Here is a 25,946-nt window from a genome sequence, read left to right on the forward strand (position 1 = left end):
TACCTGCTACCCAAGTGGGGAGGAATGATGAGCACTGACAAAGTCAGGCCTCACATACTTTCTCCTCTCATTTGAGAATGAGCTGCAAGTGAGCCAGTCAGGTGAAACCTGAGACGTGGGAAGTCTCAGCTTGCAAAAGGGGTAGCAAGTTCAACACCCCCTTCATAGCGAGATCTTCCAGGTTTTAAGTATGGATTTGATGGTTGTCAGCATCCTCCTTTACACCCTTTTGTAAGATTGTAGAAGGCCAGAATAGTGCAAAAAGTGCAGTGCACCTCAGAAAGTGAAGATAATTGAGGCATTAGGAACTGAGCCACAAAGTACATGCTCAGGAATTAGTTTCTGCACTAGAGCTGGTGCTACTGCACAAATCAAAGCACTCATAAATCTAGTTTTCTTTATCTGCAAACTTGATTTAAAGAGCCCAATTCGATAGGCAAAAAACCCCTTTTTCTGACTATAATTAATCTACTGGAAGTTGGAAATCCTTGCTTATCTACTATAAATCATATACTACTAGTAGTAAATCCTGATATAACGTCTTCCCACTCTACTCCTGCTGTAAGAAGCATACAATTCAGCTCTGCTCCTGCGTTGAAAAGCCCCCACTAAATAAGCAAAATCAACGGCTGTAAACAGTATGTTCTTTGTATTTCTGAGGATATGCAACATTATCTGAATGTTCAGATAAGCAAACTGAAACTTTAAGCACAGAAGAATTGTTGCTTCATGTGAAGGTCAGATTGAGAATTCCCTTTGTGTGAAAGCATTATTAATCACCTTACAGTTAGCAGTGCATGTAGTTCTGATTAAATATATGGTTCACTTGGTTAAAGATGTTCAGAAAAAGAATCTAGGTACCTGAAGGGTGTGTTTTGCACCACAATGAGAGTTGGTAGTGTCAGTGGCCTGCTTGTGCTTCCTGTTTAGGAAGCTTGATTGACTGATAATAAATTTTCTTATAATAGCTAAACACTATTGCTGTATGTGCCCAATTTGTGAAGCCTAGAATATAGACAAATGTGCAGACAAAAAGAAAGGGCGGGTACCTCCCCCACCTAAACCAACTACTGTAAATCCTTAGTGAAATGTGTGGAAGCCTTTCATTCACAAAAATGTGCTGCACCAAAGAAACTTTCCAGCCTTAAATCGAGTGACTGGGATTTGTTTTTTTGAGAGCTATGTCCAGTGACAATTCCAACAGAAGTGGCATTACAGTGTAAAAAACCTCTGAACACATAGAAAATAGGGGCAGAGTGATGTGCTGGCAACCTCTCCCCTGCAGAAAAAGTTACTTTCCACTGGAATAAATTCCTGACCCCAAGTTCAAATTTTGCTGTAACAGCAGAAAAGTTGTGCTGCCTCGCCAGTCTCAAAGGTCTGCAAGAGAATAAATTGCCTTATGCCCAGATAAAGACCATTCCAAGTGATTCCAGTGCCAAGAACCATTGTGAAGGCGAAAGAGAAGTGATTGGATCCACACACAAAAGCCAATCCTGGAGCAAAAATGCACTGTGTGTCCAGGAAGGGGCACAGTTACCAGCTGACCTTCCTGACCCTCAAGCAGCCTGTGACTCCTCACCCAGAAAGAGCGGCCAGTGGCTCTGCAGCCTGAAAGTTCTGCAGACCACCTTTCTGATTACCTGTCAGAAATGAAGGAATAAGAGCTGAAACTGACTCTTTAAGGAGGAGAGGAGCTGGGTTACTCTGTGTATGCTGTCGAGAATCAGACCCTGCCTGTAGACCACCCAGTACATGATGTGTGGCTCAGAGACTGGGTGCTAGTGAGGAAGGTTGAATGCTTCAGAGAAGACTCACAGACCAGGTCAGGCACTTTGCTTGACGCAGAAGAAGCTGGTGATAGGGCAGCCCAGCCCTTCGCAACTGGAGAGGGTGGGAAGAAGTGCCCACATAACCCATCAGGGCTATTGATGGCCCTGTTTGGGTCTTGGCCTGAAAAAGAAACTGTAAGAGACGAACTGAGACAGGAGTGCCCAATCATTCCCTTCTGTTATCCTGTTTATATCTTATTTGTTTCTACCTCATTAATACATACTACATATCTTGCACAACTAATTAAGGAAGGGGGGAAGTATGGGGCTTCTAAAAGGTAAAGAAGCTTGCCATCTGCTCTCTGCACTTGTTTCATATTCTCCATAAGAAAAGGAGCCCTAATTCCCTTCCAATTTGGTGAAAATGGATGGGGCACTAATTTGAATAGAAATCATGATGAAAACATGGTTGACTCTCTCTCAATGGCTATGACCTCAACATTAAATCTAACAAAATGTTGGTTGTGTTTGATAGCAGCAGAGGATGGAGGGGGATCAGTGTTTCCTTTTAGGGTCCACCTACTAATGTCTGAAGAGTCAGCCAGCCCTCTGACACCCTCCAAGGATGCTGAGAAGGTTAATAATCATGGTGGGATGCTGGATATCAGATGGAAGGGGAATGGTGGGACATGGAACTGAAGGAGGCATTTTGGTGCTTTAAGAGATACACTTTTGCCAAGGCAAACTTAGACATGGGGAAGTTGCATTGTACATGGACCAGGGACTGGGAATCAGGTTGTCTTGGCATAGGCTGGCATCACAAGAATGGCACTTTTATCACTGGGTGTCAATAAACCTACATGGCCAGTCAGTCCTGGTGGGTACAACACTGCACTAACCTTGCTGTGCATAACTGAACCAAACCGTCCTGTGCCATCCTTGTCCAGAGTGTCTTGAACACTCAGAGGGGGCTACTACTATGAGGGGGTCGGGCAGAAGGCAACCAGGACTAACTTCTTCTGAAATGGGGAGAGAGCGAAAGTGGGACACTACTTTTTCTGTGGAAGGAGAGCTTATCACACACTTCCTTCAAGTTAGATGGGTCTTGCTATATGGGGATGAATTGTCCTCCTTTCAAAATCCTGAAACCTACACACCCTAATTTTGTATCACCCTAGTTTTGTTGAATTGCCATATAGTCACCCCAACAAGATTACTAAGTTGGAGAAAATTGTGCAGAAAATTTTACCCCTTCAATAGGATTGAACACTTGGAGGTATGTTTCTTCCTCACCAGGAACAAAACATCTTTCTGCTTTGGTATGCAGGTGAGAGAGTTCAAAGCACTGTAACTTTTACCTTTGTAACCTATTACAAGTGTGGACTGTTGTGTGTAACCCTTTAATGGACTAATGTATAAAAAGGCATCCTGAGAAATGTTTGGGGCATGCCATACTGGAATGATTTCTTGGCAGCTGTCTTATTCTTGAAAATAAACTTTAAAAGGGAAAATCTTCCCCTGTTGTGTATTTTGAGCATAAGCACATCAGGTGATGGACCTATTTTGGTTAACAATGCGACTCAAACACCTCTGGAGAGCCCCAAATTGGAGAAGCTGATTTAAATTCATGGCTGTGAGTCATGATCTATTCATGTGCAGATGTGTTATTTAAACAGTTGTAGGAATTGCTTTTACATTTTTCCACAGCTGTCATCAGTTATAGCAGGACAAGGTTTAATTAGGACTCCCCCCACCACCACCACCCCCAGAACTAGTAGCATTTGCCATGTGGCAAATAGGGAAGTGGTTATCGATACGCAATTCAACTTAAGTTAAAGAAATAATCTAACTGGCTGTAGTCTTATCTCTGTGCTAGAAGGCTTCAAACCCATTATTGCTTGTTGATGGATAGAGCTACTGTTAATCTTTGCCAAGAAATCAGACGGACTCGGGCAGGGGTGCCTTTTTTCTTGCACTTATTGAGTTTGGAACAGGGTTGCTACCCCCTGCTGTAAGACAAGCTGTACTGCAAGCTTAGCCTTCTTGCATTTAGGTTTGCCTGCCTAAGCAGGATAAGATAATGGACACACAGATTACATCCCTAACTTATTGTGGGGAGTGGGTTTGCTCCCTCTGGGCACCAAACTGCCAATCCAAGCCCCCACCACCATGGTTTCTACCAGTGAGGATAGACTGTTGAGGTGGTGATCAAGTTGCCAAGAACCCATGGCCTGTTTTAGGGTTGCAAGTAGTTTATTTAATCCCCCAACAAACTACTCTCAATGCATTCATACATAATGCAAAGCTATGGTACCCTCCCCCTCATGTGTCCCATACATTCAGGAGAGTGGCCATTAACATGGCAAGAAACCACACAAAGAAACTCATGCACAAAGGCCTTTCATTACAATTGAAGTTGGCCAGAAAATATGGGAGATGATGTTAACTGAGACAGTGACCTGGTAAACCACACATTCTTGAAGTGTAAAAGATCAAGGGCGCACTGAATCCTATGAAAAGGCAAGCCCATCCTATTCAAAGGGTGGATAACTGCACATCACAGTCTTAACCTATCAATAATTAGCAAAGTTTTGAAATTAGTTTAGAAAGAAAAATGTGTAGGGCCAAGTATTTTTGTGCAATTTCTATGTGCAGAAATGGGCACTGAAGACAGAATTCAGCAATCTGAAAATTAAAAAAAATCATTTTTTTTAAAAAACCACCACATTTCTAGTCCTTAAAGCCCCACATGGACTTGAAAGTGCGTGGCAATACCAGTCAAAATATCAGAAACTGTCCTGGAATTTCTGTGTTGTTCTTTACCCTTCTTTCCCACTGCCTAACAATAGTCGAGTTATACACAATAAACAGATAAAGACCGTTGAATTTATCATTTCTAGATAACGAATTAGGGTAACCTTGGTGCTAAACCAATATTTTGTATCCAAAGCAAGTGTGTATACTTCCAAGTCTCTCTGTGTAGTCTTCACAGCTAGACTTTTTAATGAAAGAGAATGTTTCATAGATACTAACCTGTATACAATTCTGATTTCTTCATTTTTGCAGTGCAGTCATACAACAGACAGCCTTGGCCTTGTTTTTTCCTATACAGTCTTATTTCTAATCTTCACGTCCATATTTAAAACACTAAATGGTGCATAAGAGCAAACAAAATTCCACTTCTTATAAAGGCAACAAGTCCAATTTAATCTCTCCCGGGTTGAAGCACAGAACACGTGCACTTCCCCTGTACAGACAAATGTCAAAACACAGGTACCCAAAAAAGGAACCCAACAAATTAAGTCTTAGACTAGGCACAGACCACATGCAGCCTGTAGGCACCAGTGCACCTCAGGCACATTTCTTGACCCCCACCAAGGTCTCTCTCTTAGAGGAAGGCTTGAAGGATCGGGCTGATCCTAACAGGGCAGGCTCCTGCTGGAGTTTAGAAGGCCTGATAGTGAGCGTGTCAGCGTGTTCTCTCTGAGCCAATATGAGAGGAAGTGACAGAGCCAGAGATCTTGCCAGACTAAGCAGATGGAAATCTGATAGCAGGTAAGGTATGGTTCCTTTCCCGCTCCCTACACCAGATGGGTCCTCCAGGTATTCAAATCAATTGGCAGCCAGGTGACTTGGGGGGCTGTGAAGGCATCTGAACTCTTCCTAATGAACAACCACAACCTTTCATCAGTTTGGAATGGAAAATACATTAATGCAGGACAATGCAAGGGTGAGTGGAGCTTCCCACACTCGGCTTCCAAATCTTCCCAGGAACGCAGCTGCAGAACCCATTTGTGTAATGCGCAGAGACCACGAAGAAGAGCATTCATTTCAGACTGCTATAACTAAAATAAAACTAACTTGCCCAAGAAGCTAAGTACAAAGCAGAAGTACAAAATGCACAACCACTGCTTTGAACCCAAATAGAGGTGGTGCTGCAGCAGAGCTCTTCACTTTGCAGCTTCACCGTGCCCATGGGCACCACATTGGAAACCCCTAGTATTAATGGACATTTTTCTATAGACACAGCAACAGAGACAAAATAAATACATCACATATTAGTGCTACAAAACTGGTAAAATTTAGGGCTTAAATTGTCTCTACTTCACTGCTGCTCAGCACTTCAGTTCTAGCCTGAGATGGTCATTCCTGTTCCAGCAGTCTCCAGTGAGAACATGCAGAGGCTTGACAATGTTACAGTATTAGTGCACAGTATACATTAACAGAAGCACAATATCAACCACCGCAACTCTTGCAGTGGCCGGAAACACACTGATCTGCTGTCTCTCCATTATGCAGTCCCAGCATGCCCATTGCATACAATGGTAAGGCGATGAAGACCTTCCACCCGTGGCTACACCATGGCAATCGCTGAGTCCTCAGTGCTACTTTCTTGGTCCAGGCCCACCCTCCGGATGGACTCCCTGTATTTCTGCTTGCCCAGCACAATAATGGCTGTGATCTCGTCTGCTATGTCTTGGCGGTCACTCGCCTTCATGGCGTTGATCAGCTTGTCAATACAGTCAGAGTTCTTTTCATTTCGCTGAGCCCAAGAGAAGAGCATATTCAGAATCTGAGAACTGAGGTCTTCCCTGAAAATAGGGGAAAAATGGAGAGAAGAAAGTTGACATTACCCATCCAAAATCAGCAAGCTTCTTTGAATTTAAACATACCTTTCTGTATGTTTTCTGTATATTCTGTATGCCTTTCCGTATTTAAGGCCACTTTAAAAATTAAGAAACACATAATTAAGCAAAAAGAATAAAACATGCATTTCATTATAGCAGAAGTAGGCCAATTTTGGGGGCCACGGTGGATGCATGTGGCAATTGGAACAGTCCTGGACACCACCACAAAAAGCCATGGGAAGTGTGACAAAGGACAGATCGCTTGCTCTGGAGAATCGGTACTAGGCAGAAGTGGAGTATGGAGTCCCAATATCCTAAATAGCTCCTTGGCATCCACAGTTTTCAGCACCAGCAGAAACCTGTTTCAGCGCAATCCCAATTGTCAGTAAGAAAGGGTGTTAATTATTTTTAAGAGTGGGAGTGGTAAGGCATATTGGCAGGTGCTGAGAAACACTTTCCTCTGCATTAAAGCAAGGATGGCAGTAACATGAATGTAGAATAAAATACAGCACATTGGCTGCTGCAGAGCTTAACCCAAATGGCTTCTCAAACAGGGAACAGTAGCACTAACACATCCAAAGCTTTGGATTCTTGTCTAACTCAACTGGAAACACCTCAGGCTGTTCACAGAGATCAGAGTGTGGATAGTACAAAGCATTACAGTGTACTGTGTGCTCTTAATTCTTCATTTATGGTGCTTGTGGTTGCTGTACACAATAGGTGGGTTCGCACAATGCAACAGGTAATGGTTGTTTCTTGTAGTTTAGAGGAAATTGAAGATATAGGGCGGGGGGGCAGTTTGCAGGTAAGTGAGGTATGCAAATGGAAAAGAGTGAGAGAGAATTATTTAATACTGATTGAAGAACAAGAGGAACAAAAACAAAACAATGAGGCTAAGAAAAGAATAATACTTGCTTAATGGGCAGGATCCCATGCCACCACAAGCCAAAGTGGTTACTTGCGCAGAATGGTCTGCTGTATCACCCCAACCCTGTCAAAGGATTTCAGCATGGTACATTTTGTTTCTACAAACCACAATAAGAAGCAACAGCTTGTTCTGTGCTCTCAGTGCTTCACCATGGTTTCTCTAACCATCCAAACCTGGCATCCAAACCTGGCGTTTTCATGGCGCTGGTATGCAGCTACCACAGAGTCCCCTGGAAAGAACAGCAGCTGCTGCAGAAGCTGCTCCACCCACGCAGCATGCGAATGAATTTCAGATGCAGTGCTTGATGGGATCTAAGAAAGCAGCAGGTGGAAACCATGCTACCAGAGAAATCACTTAATCATCTGTCCAGCATATCCAGGCAAAAAAACCATGCACCATGGAAACCCCACAAGGTTGTTTGCCATGATGTGTGACCCAAGCAATGCCATCATCCTCCAGGTTGTACTTTGCACCTCTTTCCCTGTCTTTTTTCTATCAAGGAAAGTGTGGCTTAATTTGGAAATCAAGCTAAGAGAAACTCATGTATCTTTGCAGTTCCACTATGCTATAGCACCACCTTGTTGTTGTGTAACAGAACATATACGAAGGCAAAGAAAGAAAACCCCCAGGGTGAAAAAGGGCGTGTTAAAGGAACCACAAACTCAGAAATAATCCAGAAACAGAAACCAGGGTTGCATGCAGAGAAGCCCTGGGAAATGATTAGAAATTCTGGCACCAACTTTGGGGGACAGAGAGAATTAGGCTAGCTTGGGGGAAACCAGGGGGGAGTGATGGGGTGGGGATGTGTAAAATGTATGCACATGCAATTAGAAAAAGTAAGAACCTTAGTTTCCAAGATATCACTAAGTCGCTCAAGAGCCTAAGTACAAAGCTGAGGTTTCATCAGAACTCCAAAAACAAAAACATTTGTCTCCGTGCAAATAAAGAGGACATTTGAGCCAATACTTCACTTTGTGGCATACCAGACTACCAGTTAAAAAACAATAGCATTCATTTAAAATATCGAGAAATAAAATTAAAATCAGGAGACACAAGGAGCTTCCTGGGCACCCTGAAAGGCTTTCATGGGCACACTGGTGTCCACAGTCACATGCTGAAAACCCCTGGCCAGAGTCTGCATAGTAAGGACAGAAATCCTGGCGAGTGTGACTATCCATGGCAAAAAGGATGCCAAAGTTCTTTGCATAGTTGTCAGGGGAGGGGATAACAACAGCTGGATAATCAGCACGGCATATAATGTTCCTGGCTTACCTGTTATTGTATTTTATCTGCTGTATCTGCTGATAGGACAGTCCCAGGTTGATGCCAATCGATTGCCAATCAGCTCCAATGCGCCCAGCGATGCTAAGCAGGTTAGACTGTGTTAAGTAGCCTGTCTCAGCATTCCCCAAATTCAGAGGAGGGAGAGAGAAGCCATTTTGAATTGTAGGTTGCTCATTTGCTTGAGATTTCAGTTTCTGGCAACAGAAGGAAGTATTCTTCCGTTACTCATGATATGCTTTTAAAAGGCAAGACTTGGAATCAAGAAGTTGGAGGGGACCTTGCAAGCCAGTGTGGTGAATAGTTAAAGTGCCTGAGTGGGGCTCAGGAGATTTGGGTTCTCAGTTTCACATGATACCAGGTGACCTTGACTTTCAGTGCCAGGATCTGAGCCGCTCTGAATCTTCACCTGATAGGCAGAACCAGAAAGCCCACAATGGTATTCACAGGCTCAGTCCCAGGCCTTGCTGGAGCTCTCAGGCTCCTGAGAAGAGCAGCTGGGAGCCCTGGGGGAAGAGCTATACAAAAGCAAACTCTTTCCTGCAGAACGGAGGAAACAGATCTTTGGGCTTATTGTAGTACTTGCACGCTGCCTGACCCTTATGGTATCTCTTGCATCTTTGCCATGTTGCCTCAATAACACAGGTCCTCCTGTTTGCTGTCGTTCCTGCAACTTGCTGAATCTGGTTCCTCTCAAGAATCCGGCATCTTGCCAGGTATTCTACCTTACCTTGTTGCTTTAGCAATGCAGCTCTTAGCTCTGGTTCGGCTCCTACATCTTGCCTGACCTTTGCAGTATATCTTGCCCTGCCACGTATCCTGCCCAGTTACCTCTGTTTGCCTTCCTGTTCTTGACACTTGTCTTGTTCATGACCATTTCCTTGCCCCGCCCTAATATATACTCCTTGTTCCTGCCACTGGACTGCTGTGTGACTCTGCCTTGGACCTGCCATTAAACCTTGCTTTTGGGCTTTGGACTCTGTCTCACCTCAAGTTCTCTTGCCCTGGTTCTGGTGCCTCTGTCTTGACTTCTGCCACTCCTGTCCCAGCCCTGGCTTCTGACACTCAGCCTGATCTACTCCACTAGGTTGTTGTGAGGATAAAATGGAGAGGATTATGTAAGCCAGCCTGGCTTCCTTGCAAGAGGAAAAAAGAAGGAATATAAATTTAATCATTAACATCATCTATGCCAATCCCATTCCATACAGGAAATCCAGAACTAAAGCATCCCCAACAGCTATGGAAATGACTAATGTGGAGAGATTTAAAAGGAGATTGGACCAACTCATGAATATGACTACCAATGACTACACGTCATGGTGGCTGCATATTACCTCTAGACCCAGAGGCAATATGCTTCTCAGAACCAGTTTTTAGAAGGTTCTGTTGCCCTTGTGTCCACTTGTGAGCTTCATGAGCTGACTGGAATTGTGAGAAAAGAATGCTAGTTTAGACTGGTCTCTGATTGGATCCAGCAGGGTTCCTGGCCCAGCCTCGCCTTATAGTCAACAGGAACACCACCCTGACCACCTGGTAGTTGGTTCTGATTCAGAATTCTAACCATTAAAATATTTTTCCTAAATGCTGAAGCAAAATCACATGCCCATTAGTTCTGGTCTTTCAGAGCCCCGAATCTACAGAGGAACCTTATACAAGTCTACTCAGAACTACTGCTAACAGAAATGCAACAGTAATGTTTTAAGACAAGTATTGACTGCAGAATAAGTAGCCAATTCCCCCACCAGGTGAGTGAAAAATACTTTGGAAAATGGAAAATACTCTGCTGCCTTTCTATGTTCTTAGTATCTTTTGCCCTCACAAAGTTCACCAGGACTAAGGATACATAAATTGTTTCCGAACAATTTATTGCTGTTTTTATTCTGGTTTTTAAAATGGGAGGTGTAATTCTTTGTTCTCACTGTTCCAGACTGAGATAATAGATGATTAAAAGTTTTTGTGCAATTGATGATAGGGCTACTGAGAATAGTTAGCAAATCTCCAAACAAAAAATGGTGTGCATCTTTTTTATGCTGGACTTTCAGGACAACCTTTAAAGGAAGACATATACCATTCCTTGTTTAGAAATACAAGTAAATAAAAATGGCTTAAAAGACATAATTAAGAATTTGGATATTTGTATAAGAGAAAATATATTAATGGGATTTAGAAGAAAGACATGCAAAGCAGGTTCACAATGTATTCTGGGCAACTTATAAGAAGGTATATGCACAAGGGGATCTGAGTCACTTCTAGTTAAAGCCCTACCATCTAGGGTCAAAGGGTTATTTGAGTAATGATGTACACTAAAATTTTAATGGTCAAGGTCAGAGGTTTATCTGAAGTTCCTGGGATCATCCATCACTCAAAGTCAAAAGTGTGCTTAAGGTTTTGCTTATCAGTTACGAGTCAATAATTAATGGTCAAAAATGCTTTACTAAGAAAAACATAAACATGTTAACTAGATATATGAATGATAGCAAACATTGATGTATATTCATGTAACGCTTAGAAAATAGCAGCAAACTTTGAATTAAGACTTGTCAAAATACATTCATTCAGGGCTCCTCCATCTACATTTATAGGACAGCTAACAGATGTTTATAATAAGATGTAATCTCCAAAAAGGAGGTATGTTCAATTTCTTTTTCTTTTCTTGCAATGAACTAACTTCTTTACTACAAGAAGCTTATGCCTGTATACCTGTCAGCTGAAACATGTGAAACAAATGGAGCTGGATAAAATTTGGGATTTAACCATGTTCTCCTCTACAATAGAAAGACTATAGAAGTGGTGCAAATCTAACCTTTAGTGTGGGATTTAGATGTGTGGCCAATAGACAGCTTTCCCTGATGAACTGTTTGGCTAAAGCTCTGTTAGTCCTGCTCTGTCACACTGCCAAATCCATTTGTCTATTTTCTTACAGGCCTTGCTCCCATGACTTGAAAAGCACCCTGACATGTGGAAATTAAGCAGATACAGAGTTGGATCCAGACAGCGACAGCAGAACTCCACTTGTACCTGGTGCTTTTTCCACTACACTACCCCATGCAAGCCATGTTTATTCCAAGCCTTTGGGATTTTTGCTTCTGACATTAAGTGACAGGGAAAGCTATCACCCAGGTGAATTCTTCATGTTAGGTTGCACATGAAAAGAACCTGGAAAGAAAATATAAGGAAAGTGAAGAACTACCCACCGACGAACTGATTCTAAAAAAGATCCTGGACTGTGCGGAAATAAATAGATTGACTTTATCACTGAAGGAGAAGGAAGATACTGACTTCTATCAAACCTGGGACTCTTTTTATTATTGGCTAGAGAAACAGGACTTCGCATAGATTTAAATATGTTTTCAAGTTATCATAAATGGAAAAAGAAAGGTGTGGGAGCTGACCCAGCAGGCCCAACGTTTTTCATGATTGATGTTGTTTTTAGTTTTTCTTTTTTTTAGGATTATAATTTTAAATAAAACTTATTAAAAAAATGAAACTTTTCTTGTCACAGTCATCTTTTCATTTGAGTTCCATCTCCACCTGAAGAGAAGAGGGTGACTTACAGGTAGCTTGATTGGCAAGGTAGCTAGCCAATGGGAATCAGGGCCTTTCCTCCTCTTGGTAACCTCTTCAGGAATGTTCTCTGGAATGCCTCCTCGGTAAAAGGAAACCTTTAAAAAGAAACCACCACAAGATGGGCAAAGGTGTTTAATTCCTACCTCTGAAGGTTCCATTGGGTGTCATTTGGACATGGTTTCCCCTGTAACCCTGGAATCAGACCCTTCAGAAAGGCTTATCATATAAGCTTCACCCACAAAATCAGCAAAGATAAATAGCCCTCCTTATGAGTTGGTGCACACTTAGGAAAAGTGGCAATGTTAACTTATTAATATAAGGGATAGATATTAAGATAAGTATTGGGAATGTGGATATGTCATATAAAACAAAAGGAAAAATGGTACCTGCCCTTTCACAGAGTTGGCTTTTCGGTCCAATTCAGAGGTGATATAGACTTCTTTCACATTTTTCAAGTGAGAAAAAAAGTTGAATGAAATCCTTCCATCGATGCAGTCTGGGCGGTCTGAGTTAAAATTCAGAGAATAGATGTATCAGATAGGACAAGAAACCATACTGTTGTAAAAACAACAAAAAACCTTTTGGCAAAAACTCATGTTATGAGTACAGAAGGTCCCAGATTCAATCCCTGGCATTGCTGATTTCAAAGAGCTTGTTAAGCAGGCTTGTCAGGATTAGCTTTCATCCAAGCAATTACTGCATCCAGGCACTGGTTCAGAATATGCCCAGCCACTCGTAATTTGGATGGCACAGAGAAGTAGAGCTGGGTGTCAGTAGCATACTAGTGACACTTTGCCCCAAACTTCCTAGTGAGCAGGAGCTGTAGCATCCGCACAGCAGGAGGTATGAAGGGTGGGTGGGCAGTTTCCAGCTCTAGGAACTGGGCTCTTTGCCTGTTCTGGGTGGGGTCGCACTCCCTCTGAAAGTATGGGAGTGCTCCTGGATTTATCTTTGTCCCTGGAGTCCCAAGTAATCTCAGTGGCCTGGAGCACCCAATACCTATTTTGACTGGTGCACCAGTCCTGCATATTCCTGGATAGGGACCGCCTAACTACAGTAATTCGTGCACTGATAACCTTACAATCTGACCACTGTGCTGTGATTATGTTGATTATGTTGGCCTGCCCTTGTGTCTGGTTCAGATGCTGCAGCTGACATGGAACACCTGTGTTAAAAGAACTGTACTGACTGCCATTTGCTACCAAGCCATGCTCAAGGTTGTTCAGATATAAAGCTATCTAACAGACTGCCTTCATCAATGTACCACTCAGTAGACCTTAAAGCTCTTCAGTGGAGGCCTTTTGCAGACTCACAATTTGATGGCAACTTACTTTCTTCAGCCAGTCTTTACCATTTTCTTATTTATTAAAGATGCATACTATTAATTAAATAAAATCTAATCAGTTCACTATGAATATTAAAAATCACATTTTAATACACAATGCAAAACCATGTCAAGAGCAATAGAGGAAACAGTAAGTAAGTTGCCATCAACAGTGTGTGGTTGCAAGAGCGCTTCTGATTCCTTAGGGGTTCCATTGGTTCAAAGTAGGAGAGCAGGACCTGAATCCATTCAGAGCTGATCGAGGGCACTATATATGCAAGCACTGTACCTGCATCAATGCTAATGCCGCATTCAAAGCCTGCAAAAAACTGCTCGCCTTCAAACATCTCCACCATGTCGGATGGCTCTGGTCCTCGGTATCTGTCATGGAGTTTTTTCAGAACAGGATCGACCTACCAGATGTTTAAACAGCAATAAAAAGATTTGTGTATTCAAAATATCAACACAAGTTGTTACACCTTGTTGCAGTTTCAATGGCAAGATTCAGGTAAGATTCCAAGCAAGAACCCTTGGAAAGCTCTGCTTACAATTAAAGAAATGCTACCTGTAGATCTAATTATTGGAGCCTCACTTAGATGATACCAAACTGGCTCTCACTCTCTTACACATCCCATGTTACAGCAACTCTGAGATTTCATCAGCCAGTGTTTCCTCTTCACTCACCAAACTTGCTTTTGCAAAAACCTACCAAATTTTCCTAACTTGGTGCCCTCCATATGTTCTGGACTTCAGTTCTCATCAGCCCTAAAAGGCATGGGCAATTGTAAGATTTGCTGAGAGCTGTAGGCCAACACTTCTGGAGGACACTGAGTTAGGAGGGCTGACGTATTTTAACAAACCTGCAAGTTGTTCTGAAGTATTGAAGCAGCACTAATTAATCTCCCCACCACCCCAAACCCAGAAATCTCTCTTGCTTTTGTGTGAACCACCAAGCTGAATGTATTGTTGCTCACCAGCTGCTTGATAAACTGCTTGGTTTTGCAATCCCAGGCAGGTAACAAAACCAGGAGATTCACTGAGCACGCAATGGCTAATGGGCTGGCTTTGGTCTGGAGGGCAAGGAGTTGCTCCATCCTACCAGCAACAAGGAACAAGCCCAGGTTTGAGCTTACTACTACTACTGTTATTGCATGTGTATGTTGCCCCATAGTCCAAGGGCTCCCTGGGTGGCTAATAGAACAACAGCATCATAACAAAAATAAAACTAATACCCAATGAAACATACAATCCAATTAATTACTACTGTGTGTTTATATGCAGACAATAAAGCCAGGGCAGCAAACACGTCACCTTGTGCTTCGGGACACACTGGAGCAAGACCTGTTCAGGATCCTTCTTCCTCTGTAGTGCTATGAAGTTCACATGGTACATGCGTAGCCTCTTATAGACCTCCATGGCTAAACCACCAATATAGGTCTTGGTGGTATACCATAACCAGTACCTGGTGGGCAAGTGGGGATTTGGAAATTGATTTTTATCACCTGGCTCTTTCATTTCTAAGCATATACATTCAAACTAGAATCAGCATGAATGCACAAACTCTGTTCAAAAGAAAATATAAGTGGGATGTATATTTCTGTCAAAAGAAAAAAGTGTTAAAGAGCAAAATGCTACCTACCTCCATCCTAAACTGTGCAACTGCCTATTCAAATAGAAGAAATCAGCAATGGTATCAATAATTTTTAAAGAATCTGTCAGGGACCTTTCTCTTACATATACATGCAAATAGCACATGATCTTTATAGCAGCTAATCGCAAGAACCAAACTGCTGTTATTAATTTTTGCAACTGTATGTACTGGGCCACTGCACAGCTATTACATCCCAACCCCCTTCCCCCAAAATGAAGCAAATGACAGTGACTTGGTTTGGACAACACAACAGCCCAGCATGGGTGACTCAGCCCTCTGGACACTGCAGTGAATATGCAAGAAACAGCAGGAATTTCTGGGGGCTGTCATGTTGTCCAGACCTACCCAACAGGGGTTAAGAACTCTTGCAGAACCCATGGTCTGTTTCATGGTTATGCAAGGGTTGTTTGAAGATGGCCCTCTGCTTGTATGGTCAACTGAGTGGGGCATCCAGTTCATATCACATTGCTCTCTCCTACCAAGTAAGAGGATGTAGGAACTGAGTCTCAAGGAAGGCACAGCCACTTAGGTACAGCTGAAGAGGGATCACATTCTCAGGCCAACTCACCAAGAAAAGTGTGTGACTTCAAACAAAACATAGAGATGGGTGAACTCCAGCACCACCTGATCTGTGATGTCATCCCAGTTCTGAGCATTCCAGTCACCATGCAACAGATGTATCCTGGAACGATCCAAGGTTAAACCTGGGAACAGATGGAAAGATGTTATCTGCAAACAGTGAGGCTGACCTCTTCTCAGTTCATAATTACATCAGGATCAGAGAAGCTTGTCTCCCAGTACATTATCAATGGGATATGTGACATTCTGAAAGGACTGGGGTAGTTGAGCAAATGTAAACATCAAATGCTCTGCAGGTCAGAGTTGCACTTCACTATACTTGCACAACACCTGCCCTTAACGAATTAACCCAATTTCCTCCAACAAAGATTAACAGTCCTGACTCAAAAATGCATGTAATTGTATGGCTGTGTTATACACTTAATTGCTCCACCAAATTCAGGTGTAGGATTTCTAAGGACATACTACATATTTATCTGTTGGGGAATTCCTGGAGCAAACTGACCTGTGACCCCTGGAGGTAGTGGGAGCTGAATTTTAACAGGTTGGAGGAAGTCCACAGTGGCATTCTGGGAAAGGCAGAGAAGGGGGCCAGCAACAGTTTCAGGATCATCTGTAATCTCCTGCAGCTCCTCAGCTGACACAGGTAGCACCTAAACATTGCAAAGGAAAGAAAGGATAGAATATATCCAGGAGCATGTGGGCTCCCATGCATGCAGTGTACTTTTCAGGCCTCTCTTCTCACAGTGTCTGTCTAAGCCCTGAAGAACTTAGAAAAAAAAAACAGCTCGCTCTTGCTTTCATGCTTTCTCGCACTGTGTGTGTGTGTGTGTGTGTGTGTGTGTGTGTGTGTGTGTGTGAGAGAGAGAGAGAGAGAGAGAGAGAGAGAGAGAGAGAGAGAGAGAGAGAGAGAGAGAGAGAGAGACAGATTGAGATCTGACATCATGCAAGGCCCAGCACTCCAAAGTAGTAGTCAGGAAAGTTCTCTGGCTACAAGTCTTGATCATTTCACCCTAATTCTAATATTGTTTATGCCTTCAGTAACAACCACAAGATTCAGGACTTGGGTATGCTTCCCTAAAGAGTAATTTCCTGCCACATGAAAGCTAAATTTGTACACTCAGAATAAATTGTAAATTTGTAAAGATGTATGCTCATTATTTTGCATAACTTCCATTTTGTGAACTGTCCAGAGAGCCTTCAGCTATGGGGTGGCACACAAATGCAATAAATAAATAAACTGTTTGGGGCTTGCTTGCTTCTTCTGAACAAGATATATAACTTGGATGAATGGGTATTTTTTTGTCAAAGATATGTGTGGTGCTTGAATGAGGATGGATACGTGATGGGCACTGTACAGGCAGAACAGGCAAGGACCAGAGTTCATAAGGAAAGGACACAAAGTCACAGAAAACACACAGTTCTTCCCCTTAAACAGTTCCTGCACATAGTGGGTACAATCAGGGAAGGAAAATAAGCCACCAGAGCTTATTTTCCCACTGCACACGTGCTGCTCATGCACTACTAAGTTACTATAATTACTTTCACTGGGTGTGGCTTGCCATGTCATCTGAATGCAGAAAAGGTGGGTGGAAGACATGTGACCAGCATGCAACAGGTGAGAAAATAAGCCGCAGTGGTCTATTTTGCTTGCCCAATTGCATGAATCCAGTCACTGTGTGTCAGCCTGACAAACTTATCTCTGTAACCTAATGAATGAATGAATGAATGAAAACTTTCTCAGAATTCTGTAGTAATGGTCAAATACTGCTCCCAGCAAAAATACTTTAAGTGAAACTGGGCACATAGAGAAGTGCTGCAGATGAACAGGCTCAGAAATTATTTTTATATCATAATCTTAAACAGAACTAAGTGCCAGTAGATGTGGAAGAGCATTAATGAAGCTTTACAAGCCAACACGATAGGCTTACCACAACAAGGAGTTTGTAACATGACCTTACAAGTCAAACAAAATATTAAGATATTCTTTCAGAGCATATCCCTTTGCACATGCGATCTAAACTGTGTGAACTGACTTTTCCAGGTTTCCAAGAAGGGCAAATTCTTTGCTGGATCTTAGGTTTCTTGGATGCATGTTCAGTTTGTTTTTGTTAAACAGATCCCCTACCTGGAGCTTCACTGTCCTAGTCTCCTTGGTCACACCAGGAGGAAAAGTCACTTTGATGTTGGGATCTACAGTTGAAAAAAGCAAAGCCCCCTCCTCAGGAACTTTGCGTTCATTCTCAACCAATCGAGATACAACCACAAACCAGGAGAAATGAGGGACACTGCAGCATGCCAAACGCTTCTGTTGGAAAATATGGAAGAACAAATAAATCCTTTGTAATACAGGACAATTCTTGCAATGTAGAAAGGAAACTAGCCTTTTTGGTACCATCACAATTTGTTGCTCTTAATAAAATATGCCAGCACTGATTTATATAAGTGATTCTTCTGAACTGTCCACACCCAGCATGGCCAATGGGGCCCAGTGGTGGGGAATAATGGAAACTGAAGTCCAGTGATGGTTTCTTGGACTAAGGTTCAGCAGCATCCCCAAGGACTTCCTGCATACCTTTATCCTTCTCTCACATGCTCAGGTGCAAAGATTTCCTGGTTTCTTAAGCCAAAACCTCTGATGATATTTGAAGCAGAAAGATGCGGCTTACAGGCCCAGGAAATCCATCCTGCAGTTAAACACGTGAAAGAAAGGAGGGTGTGCTTAAGTGTGCTACTTATTTATGCTCATTACATCTGAACTAGTCAGACAGAATTCACACTCCAAGTAGAGAACTTATTGATGAGTAATAGCATTAGGAACAGGATTTCAATATGAGATTTAATGCAATTAATTTAATGCATGAATTACTGTCTCTAGAAAAAGAACAGTGAGTAGCTTCTCCTTTATTCAGTTATCATTAGCAGAAATTTAGGTTCTGTTTAAGTCTGATATACAATATAAGAAAAAGAGAAAATTTCTAGGGCACTCAGTTTAAAGCAGGGGTCTCAAACTTGTGGCCCGCGGGCCAATTGCCAGGATGGGCGGGGCACGGAGGAGGGGCCCTGTGGCCTTCAAAGCACCGGCAGCACCCAGGCCGGCCTCCGGGAGTGACAAGGGATGAGCGGCCCACCCCCACCGCGGTGGGTGGTGGAATACTTGATGCAGCCCAGCCCCACCCAGACTCTACTTCCAGCGGCCCCCAGGTAAGTCGAGTTTGAGACCCCTGGTTTAAAGCAAGCTGTTCTGTTTGATCTGGACTGCAACATAGCGCCAGCTTGGGACTGTATGAGCTGAAAGAATGTCTCTCAACCTGAAACTACTGGAATTACGACAGACATCTGAAGCCTTTTTCTGAGTACCACCTCCAAGGAAGACTCAGAGGGTGGCAGCATGGGAAAGGGCCTTCTCTATGGTGCCCCCTCAGTTATAATCTCCCTACTAAGGACTGCCTGGTTCTAATGCTGTCATCTTTTCAGTGCCCTCTTGTTCCAGACATTTAATGGGATTAAGGGTATTTAATAGCATGATGGGACATATAGCCCAGCTGTTTTTAACAGGCCTAAGCTGTATTAAAATAGTTTTAACTGCTGAATTGGTTTTAAAGTTCATATACTGGAAAAATGTTATGCTGTTTTATATTGGATTTGTGATCTGTGTTTTTAAGAACTGTTGTGAGCTGCCCAGAGAACCTCTGTCACTGAATGGTACTGGATGGTATAGAAATTAAATTAGTAGCAGTATTTAAAAGTAGTCAAGCAGCTGATTGTACTTCACTTCATGACAGCTTCATGTTCCTTTCAATTTTCTGGCCAAGTACACACTGGGGCTCTTTGCATGATATGCATTTAACCCAGAGTGAGCTGCAATGTGTGTGGCCACCATTTTGCACATGCAATCTCTGTTGAGGGATTAACAGATTCCCCTCTGTTAAGAGGGGAAACCCTTAGCTAACCCATGCTCTGTTGTTAAGCTCTGGCACAACCCACTTCACCATAGGTTAAACTACCTCCAATGTGCCACAGTGTGTGTTCTGAACCGGGTCAATGCAGCCCTCCTGTGATACAAAGAACTTGGAGACAAGCAGAGTCACTGGTATCATGAGAGTGGAGAGATACACTTCCTGGCTTACCTTTCCTTTTCCTTTTACTCTGGTTCCTAAATCATTCCAGCTCTGCCCACTGAAGGTTCGAATTATGATCTCACGGTCATGCAGCCTCTGAGGAGAAGCATATGGCATCCCAATCTGCACTGCCTAGTACACAAGAGGGAACAAGATGGGTTAACCACAGAGAAGTCCACCCTGGCTGAACCCCACAGTATACAGAGCCAGAGAAGTCCCCCAGGAGCAGACAGCAGTAAGACTGCTAGTACAAACTGTTCAATGCATTTGGCATACCATAACTGGCAAGTGATAAGGACTTTCAGCATGGTGACATTTTATCTTGCGCTGTTTTTAATACTTCCTTCTCACCCTCAGCCTTCAAAGATAGGCAAGGACATTTATCTAAATCAAGGTGGCTAATTCTGCGTCTGGGTGCCATTTGGGGTTAAAATTAGATCGTTCTTGAACATGGAATGCAGGGAGGTGAGGCAGAATTGTGAACATAAATATCTCTTAGGAAGTATTTTCTACAATAAGAGAGGCCTGGTTTCAAACCTGTCAATACCATGCACCCAGAATGTGGAATCCATTTGCCTTCTTCCCACAACTTCTACATATCTGATCAAAATAATGCCTTGGGCTATGTGAAAAGAGAAAGGCACTCTGTAGATGCACATAAAGACCCCTTCCCTTCACATGTCCCAGAGCTGGTTGTTGGCACTATAAACAGTTCTGGAGAATAAGTCAAATTAAGCTAAGTCTCCTCAGTACTAGAGATAAGAGCAAACAAAGCTGCCCAGCCATGACCACATTTAGCAAACTGGTAATTCCATACTTGCTTCCAAGTTGCAAGACTTCTGTGATTTAGCACCATCCCAGCCTGAACTTGTTTATGACCTTATGAGCTCTTACTGCTTTGAAATCAATCCTGTGAGGCTGCAGTTCCAGAACTTCACTTAGCAGGATGTCATGGTGCTTCAGCTTCAGCCAGTGAGGATCTGGGGAGCATTTTTGGAAGTGGATTGTTACAGAAGTAGAGGCAGCTCCCCGGGGAAAACAAAACTGGACACCACAAGCCAAAGAAACTCTGCAGCCTTCAGGGGTCACAGTAAAGCTTAGAAGATACAAACAGAAGCAGTGATACTTTCATAACAATCCTCCCTTCTCCAAAGTTCTTGCAGAGGTACAAGAATTTAAAAAACAAGAGTTCTTAAATCATTATTCTACACCCACTACAAGACCATTGATTACAGTGCATTTATTTGGCTTTGCATCATTCAGACTATAGCTTTCTCCAAATTCATGCAATAAATGTTCAGGACACTCCACAGCCTAAAGAAATCCAAATTTGAGCTATAGAGACTGGAAAAATGGGAGCAGGTAGTGTTAAAAAGGTGTGCATGGTGGAAGAGGAGGGGCAAGCTTATCTCATGGAGTCCCACTTCTGCAATACTAATTTCAGCTGATGATTGATTTGTATTTCTTATGATTTATCTTAGCTTTTTGACTTTGCAAACCTGCTTAGAGATATTCTCCAGATATAATTGGTAGATATAGTCAGATATATAGATTTTAGGCTCTGAGTGAGCGGAGGCCTCCGACAAGAGACTATCTGGCTCCCCCCACAAGTTTTGTTAGTACATTTTGCACACACAGCAGCAGCAGCTCTCCAGGGAATGCAGTAGCAGGGATACTCTACCTGCAAGAACAGGTAGCAGGAAGGAGGGCAGCGCTTCAAGACAGGCCAGCCACTACACCAGGGCCTGAGCAGCTTAGTGTCCACCTAGAACTCAAAGCATCATCCCCCTCAGCTTTTCAGGACTCCCCACAGGGCAGGCTTCTATGCTGAGCCATTTAGACAGCTGAGACTCCAACAGCTGCTTGAGGATACCAGGCCATGGTGCTGGGCCTGTCCTTTAGCATGGGTTTAGTTACGGGGAGGGCAACATGCTGTCCACAGACCACATATAACCCTTGGCCACAAATATACCCCCCCAGCTGAGTTGGCTGCTGCTTTATCAGCAAAACAAATGGCAGTTTGCCACCAAATTTCAGTAGGAATGGCTAAAGAGGGCAGACTTGACTTTAAAGGCTTGTTTTAAAGCTCTATTTGGCCTCTTTAGGCAACTGTCATGGTTTGCCACTGAAGTTTATTGGTGAACTTCCACTTGTTTTAGTGCTGTTATTAGTGAAATTTGGTGAGGCCCAGTGGCAGTGGGGGTGCAGCTTTGGGGGTTCCAGAGCAGGGGCTGAAATTGGCCTTGCACCATCCACAGTTGTCTACCTCATAGTTATCTTCCAACCATGTAAGAATTTTATAGTTGAAAATCAAGCAGGGTTTAATAAATGCAGGATAATAAATGCAGTCTAACAGTCCAGAAGAATCCATCTCTGCATTAATGATTGGTTGAGGAAGACATCAGGGTGCAGTGTAAATACTGTACCAGCAAGGAGTTAGCAGGACACACTAATACAATCAGCAAAACACAATGGATATGAAACAGTGAAGAATACCTATCCTTGCCAGCTTCAAGAAACAGTTTCGGTAATTTTTCTGAGTGTGAGCCGTCTGCAACAAATCAGAAAAGAAAGTGCAATGGGGAAATAAATGAAAAGCTTTGGGTGCTTCTCTAGAGATTATTCAGGCATCTGAGCTTTACTTCGAAAGGACTGGCCTGCGCTGAGTCACCACTTACCGCTGGAATATTCTCTCCTACAAGATGAATGCCAATCCAACTTTCACAATAACTTATGTGAGAATGTAATTATTTTTTTTAAAAAGATCACTGCATGCCTATGGCTGTGGCAATTTTAATTTTATAATACCAACTGCAAATAAAATAACCAAGACACTGGAACCATTGCTTTAAAAATTCACCCATCACATCCAGCTTTAGGAAGTCTTCAGGCAGGACTGCATTCTAGCACTCTCTCTTTTGCCCTGTCCTGCACAGGTTTTAGGCTCAGCTTTTAGCAATATTTAATTTAAACTGAACCTAATGCCTGTGCAATCTACCTGCTCTTTTTCTGTGCATGCCCACAGTTTAAATCACTAAAGATGACTATGAGAGAAAGGATCTTTTCTCAGTAGTAGTTTCCCACTTACGGAATGTCCCCACCAGAGGAGTTCCTGGCACCTACAGTGCTAGACAAAGAGCTTTCCATTTCCCACAGTTTTTAACAATATTTTAATTATTTTTTTAAATAAACCCTATATTATACTAAAGTTTTGACATAATTATTTAGCACTTGGAACATGTATTTCTTTAGTTCTTTGATTACCTTGGTTAGTGCTGTGATTTTTTTACAGTTCTGCTAGATCTCTACTTTGGAATAGGCATTCTTTTGTTTAAGCTTTCTTATAACTGTCTTGATTTTTCTTTTTAAAAGGCATAATTCTAGGCATATTTAGATGGAAAATGTCCAATAACTGGCTGGGTTAGGCGTCGGGGGCTCTGCTTGGCACTGGTTCCGTTCCTACCTGGCCAGCCGATTCCAGAAGGTGGTGCTGGGGGACTATGGCTCTGCACCATGGCAACTCTGCCATGGAGTGCCGTAGGGTTCCATTTTGTCCCTTACTATTCAAATGGCTGGGGACCAGGATACCTAAAGGAACGTCTTTTTCCCTACAAGCCCTCCCACCCCTTATGATCTGCAGCAGAGGCCCTGCTCCGGGAACCCTCCTTGAACGAGATTAGGAGAGAACATACCTGGAGGAGGGCTTTCTCTGCGGTGGCACCCCGGCTATGGAATGCGCCCCCTAGAGAGGACGGCCTGGTGCCAACATTATATGCTTTCCAGCGCCAGGCCAAGACCTTTTTATTCACCCAGTAGTTTAATGTTTAAAAGATTTTAATTATGTTTCACTGCAGTCGTGGGTTATTAGTTTTATTATTATTATTATTCTTGTTTGGGGTATTATATATTTTATACTGTTGTATTTATTGAATTTTGTTTGTAAGCCGTCCAGAGATGCATAGTGAGTGGATGGGTTAGAAATATCCCAAATAAGTAACTCCCAGTGAGCTCCATCCACCATGGCTGGCTATCACATGCTTAGAGTTATAGGCCTTTTGTTATTTAAACTTGCATGGGATTTTGCCCTTAATATCTTGTAGCTCACCCACAGAAGTCTCATTACTGAGTGACTAATAAATGAAACAAACAAATATGAACAGCAGCCACAAACTTCAATCATTCAGTGGTCCTTCATAATGGAAACCCCTCAGGAAAAAAGGGATGCATTGTCAGTTTCTCTGTATGCATTTCATAAAACAAGCTTATTTAATCAGCAGACAAACTGATAGTAAATCACACCATTTTATAACTCTTCCTCAAGCGAACAGCTGTTCAACAGACAAATAAAACCAAATAAAACCAATTACCAGGTTGCAGAGGCACCTCAGGTTCTCCTAGAGGATTACCACGGAGATGCACAAAGGGGAAGCTCTGGATCTCTGGAGGGACAGAGCGCAGCTTATTATTCTGCAGATCAAGCCTGGACAAGTTGGGAAGGCGGGCAAGAGATGCAGGAACTGTCACTAAAAGATTGCTGTGAAGGTGCAGCTGCTGCAGAGATTGCAAATGAGCTGCAAGTCAGAACACACATTAAAAAGAAAGCTAGAGAGATCTGCTTGATGCTTAACACATCTCATACCTATACAATTCATATTCATATTCAAATTCCAAATCTCTTTTAAAAAGGTACCTGGAATCTTGCTTCAAACCACCTCAATTTGCAATCAGCCCTCAAGCATGCATACATACCCCCCCACCCCACACACACAACTAGGATATTTATATGGAGATGCTTACTAGTATATATTAGTCAAGAGAAATGTCATTAACAAATATTAAAATAATCTAATTAACCAGCGCAGGGAGAGGAAAATCAGGCTTAATCCTCCTAGGTATTAGGATCATGGTTGTTTTCAAAAATGTAACTTATCAACAAGTGTTTTCTACTAAGCAGCAGCACTTCATATTGCCTAGGCACAATGCAGTCAAAATTGAGTATTTTAAAACACATGCTTTCAGTGTGTGCATCTTGCCATGCAAATTGGATTTGGAAGGGGCCAAGTCCATTGAGTCCAACCCCCTGCTCAGTGCAGGGCTCCAAGTTAAAGCATCCCTTTCAGATGGCTGTCCAGTTGCATCTTGAACATGTCTAGTGTGGGAGAGCCCACAACCTCCCTAGGTCATTGGTTCCATTGTCATACTGCTCTAACTGTCAGGAAGTTCTCAAAATCTCCTGAGTCCCAGTCCTGCACTCTTAACCACAGGCCTTATGCTAATCTATTGGATTTCTCAAGGATTCATTTCCCTTTTCTACTTCCTTATTTGTTTCACTTCTGTAACACTCAATAGCCAAAGCCCTCTGGATGGCTTACAGCTGTTCCTAAAAACATGACATAATACAATAAAAGTTATCATAAATTTTTCCATACATTTTTTGAAAACAGGTTAAGAATTTACAAACAATTTAGCAACAGACTGAGCAATACTGTTAAACACCCCCAGAATAGGTGCTCCCATCAAGCTATTAAAGATATATTGAATTTAAAGATATACTGAAGTGCCTGAGCACAGAGGTCCATCATAACTGGTGCCAAAAGGATGATCAGATTGGCAGGTGTATTATGGTGAGGAGATCATTCCACAGTGGTGGGGCTGCCACCGAGAAGGCCCTCCCCTTCGTAGTTGTCTTTTAACTTCCTTTGGAGGCAGCACTCAGAAGAAGGCATTTGATGTGGGTTTTAATGTCTAGGTAGTGTCCAGGCTGAAAAAGGTACCCCAACAAGTATTGCTGTTCCACTCTTTGTAAGGCTTTATAAGTTAAAACCAGCACCTTCGTTTGGACTCTGAAGTGCATAGGCAGTCAATGCAAGAAGACCAGAACTGTTGTTGCATGTTCAGAACTTCTGGTTCCAGTTATAAGTCTGGCTCCTGCATCTTGCACAATCTGAAGTTTCTGAACAGTTATCAAGGACAGCTCCACTGGTCAAAGTTAATGAGTCAAGAAAAGAGCAACCTGACTCCAATAAACAGCATGCAAATACATGACTTTGAAGCACAGAAAGATTCTAAGTCACATCCTCAAGCATTTTGGAAAT

The 25,946-nt window shown here is 42.6% G+C and overlaps 1 protein-coding gene across 8 annotated transcripts in view; it reads right to left on the bottom strand.

Annotated features, from left to right (window-relative positions):
* Positions 1-4,156: 4,156 nt before the first annotated feature.
* The window catches only part of PIDD1 (p53-induced death domain protein 1), a 26,413-nt gene continuing 4,623 nt past the window's right edge, over positions 4,157-25,946 (bottom strand). For 2 of the 8 annotated variants that reach the window (XM_044425816.1, XM_044425815.1), the window contains exons 4-16: positions 24,219-24,422; positions 22,348-22,402; positions 20,746-20,947; positions 19,861-19,983; positions 17,859-18,038; positions 16,236-16,383; positions 15,720-15,855; positions 14,812-14,962; positions 13,790-13,913; positions 12,563-12,681; positions 12,164-12,271; positions 8,601-8,806; positions 4,157-6,364 (exon numbers count right to left, since the gene is read on the bottom strand). In XM_044425816.1, the coding sequence (XP_044281751.1) occupies positions 6,127-6,364; positions 8,601-8,806; positions 12,164-12,271; positions 12,563-12,681; positions 13,790-13,913; positions 14,812-14,962; positions 15,720-15,855; positions 16,236-16,383; positions 17,859-18,038; positions 19,861-19,983; positions 20,746-20,947; positions 22,348-22,402; positions 24,219-24,422 (1,994 nt within the window). In that variant the 3' untranslated portion in view covers positions 4,157-6,126. Of the gene's footprint in view, positions 6,365-8,600; positions 8,807-9,597; positions 9,746-12,163; positions 12,272-12,562; positions 12,682-13,789; positions 13,914-14,811; positions 14,963-15,719; positions 15,856-16,235; positions 16,384-17,858; positions 18,039-19,860; positions 19,984-20,745; positions 20,948-22,347; positions 22,403-24,218; positions 24,423-25,946 lie in introns of those variants that run through there. The other 6 variants (XM_044425818.1, XM_044425817.1, XM_044425819.1 and 3 more) reach the window with 6 other exon arrangements.

Source organism: Varanus komodoensis, unplaced genomic scaffold, assembly GCF_004798865.1.
Source record: "Varanus komodoensis strain SLA01 unplaced genomic scaffold, ASM479886v1 scaffold16, whole genome shotgun sequence".
Classification (NCBI taxonomy): Eukaryota; Metazoa; Chordata; class Lepidosauria; order Squamata; family Varanidae; genus Varanus; species Varanus komodoensis.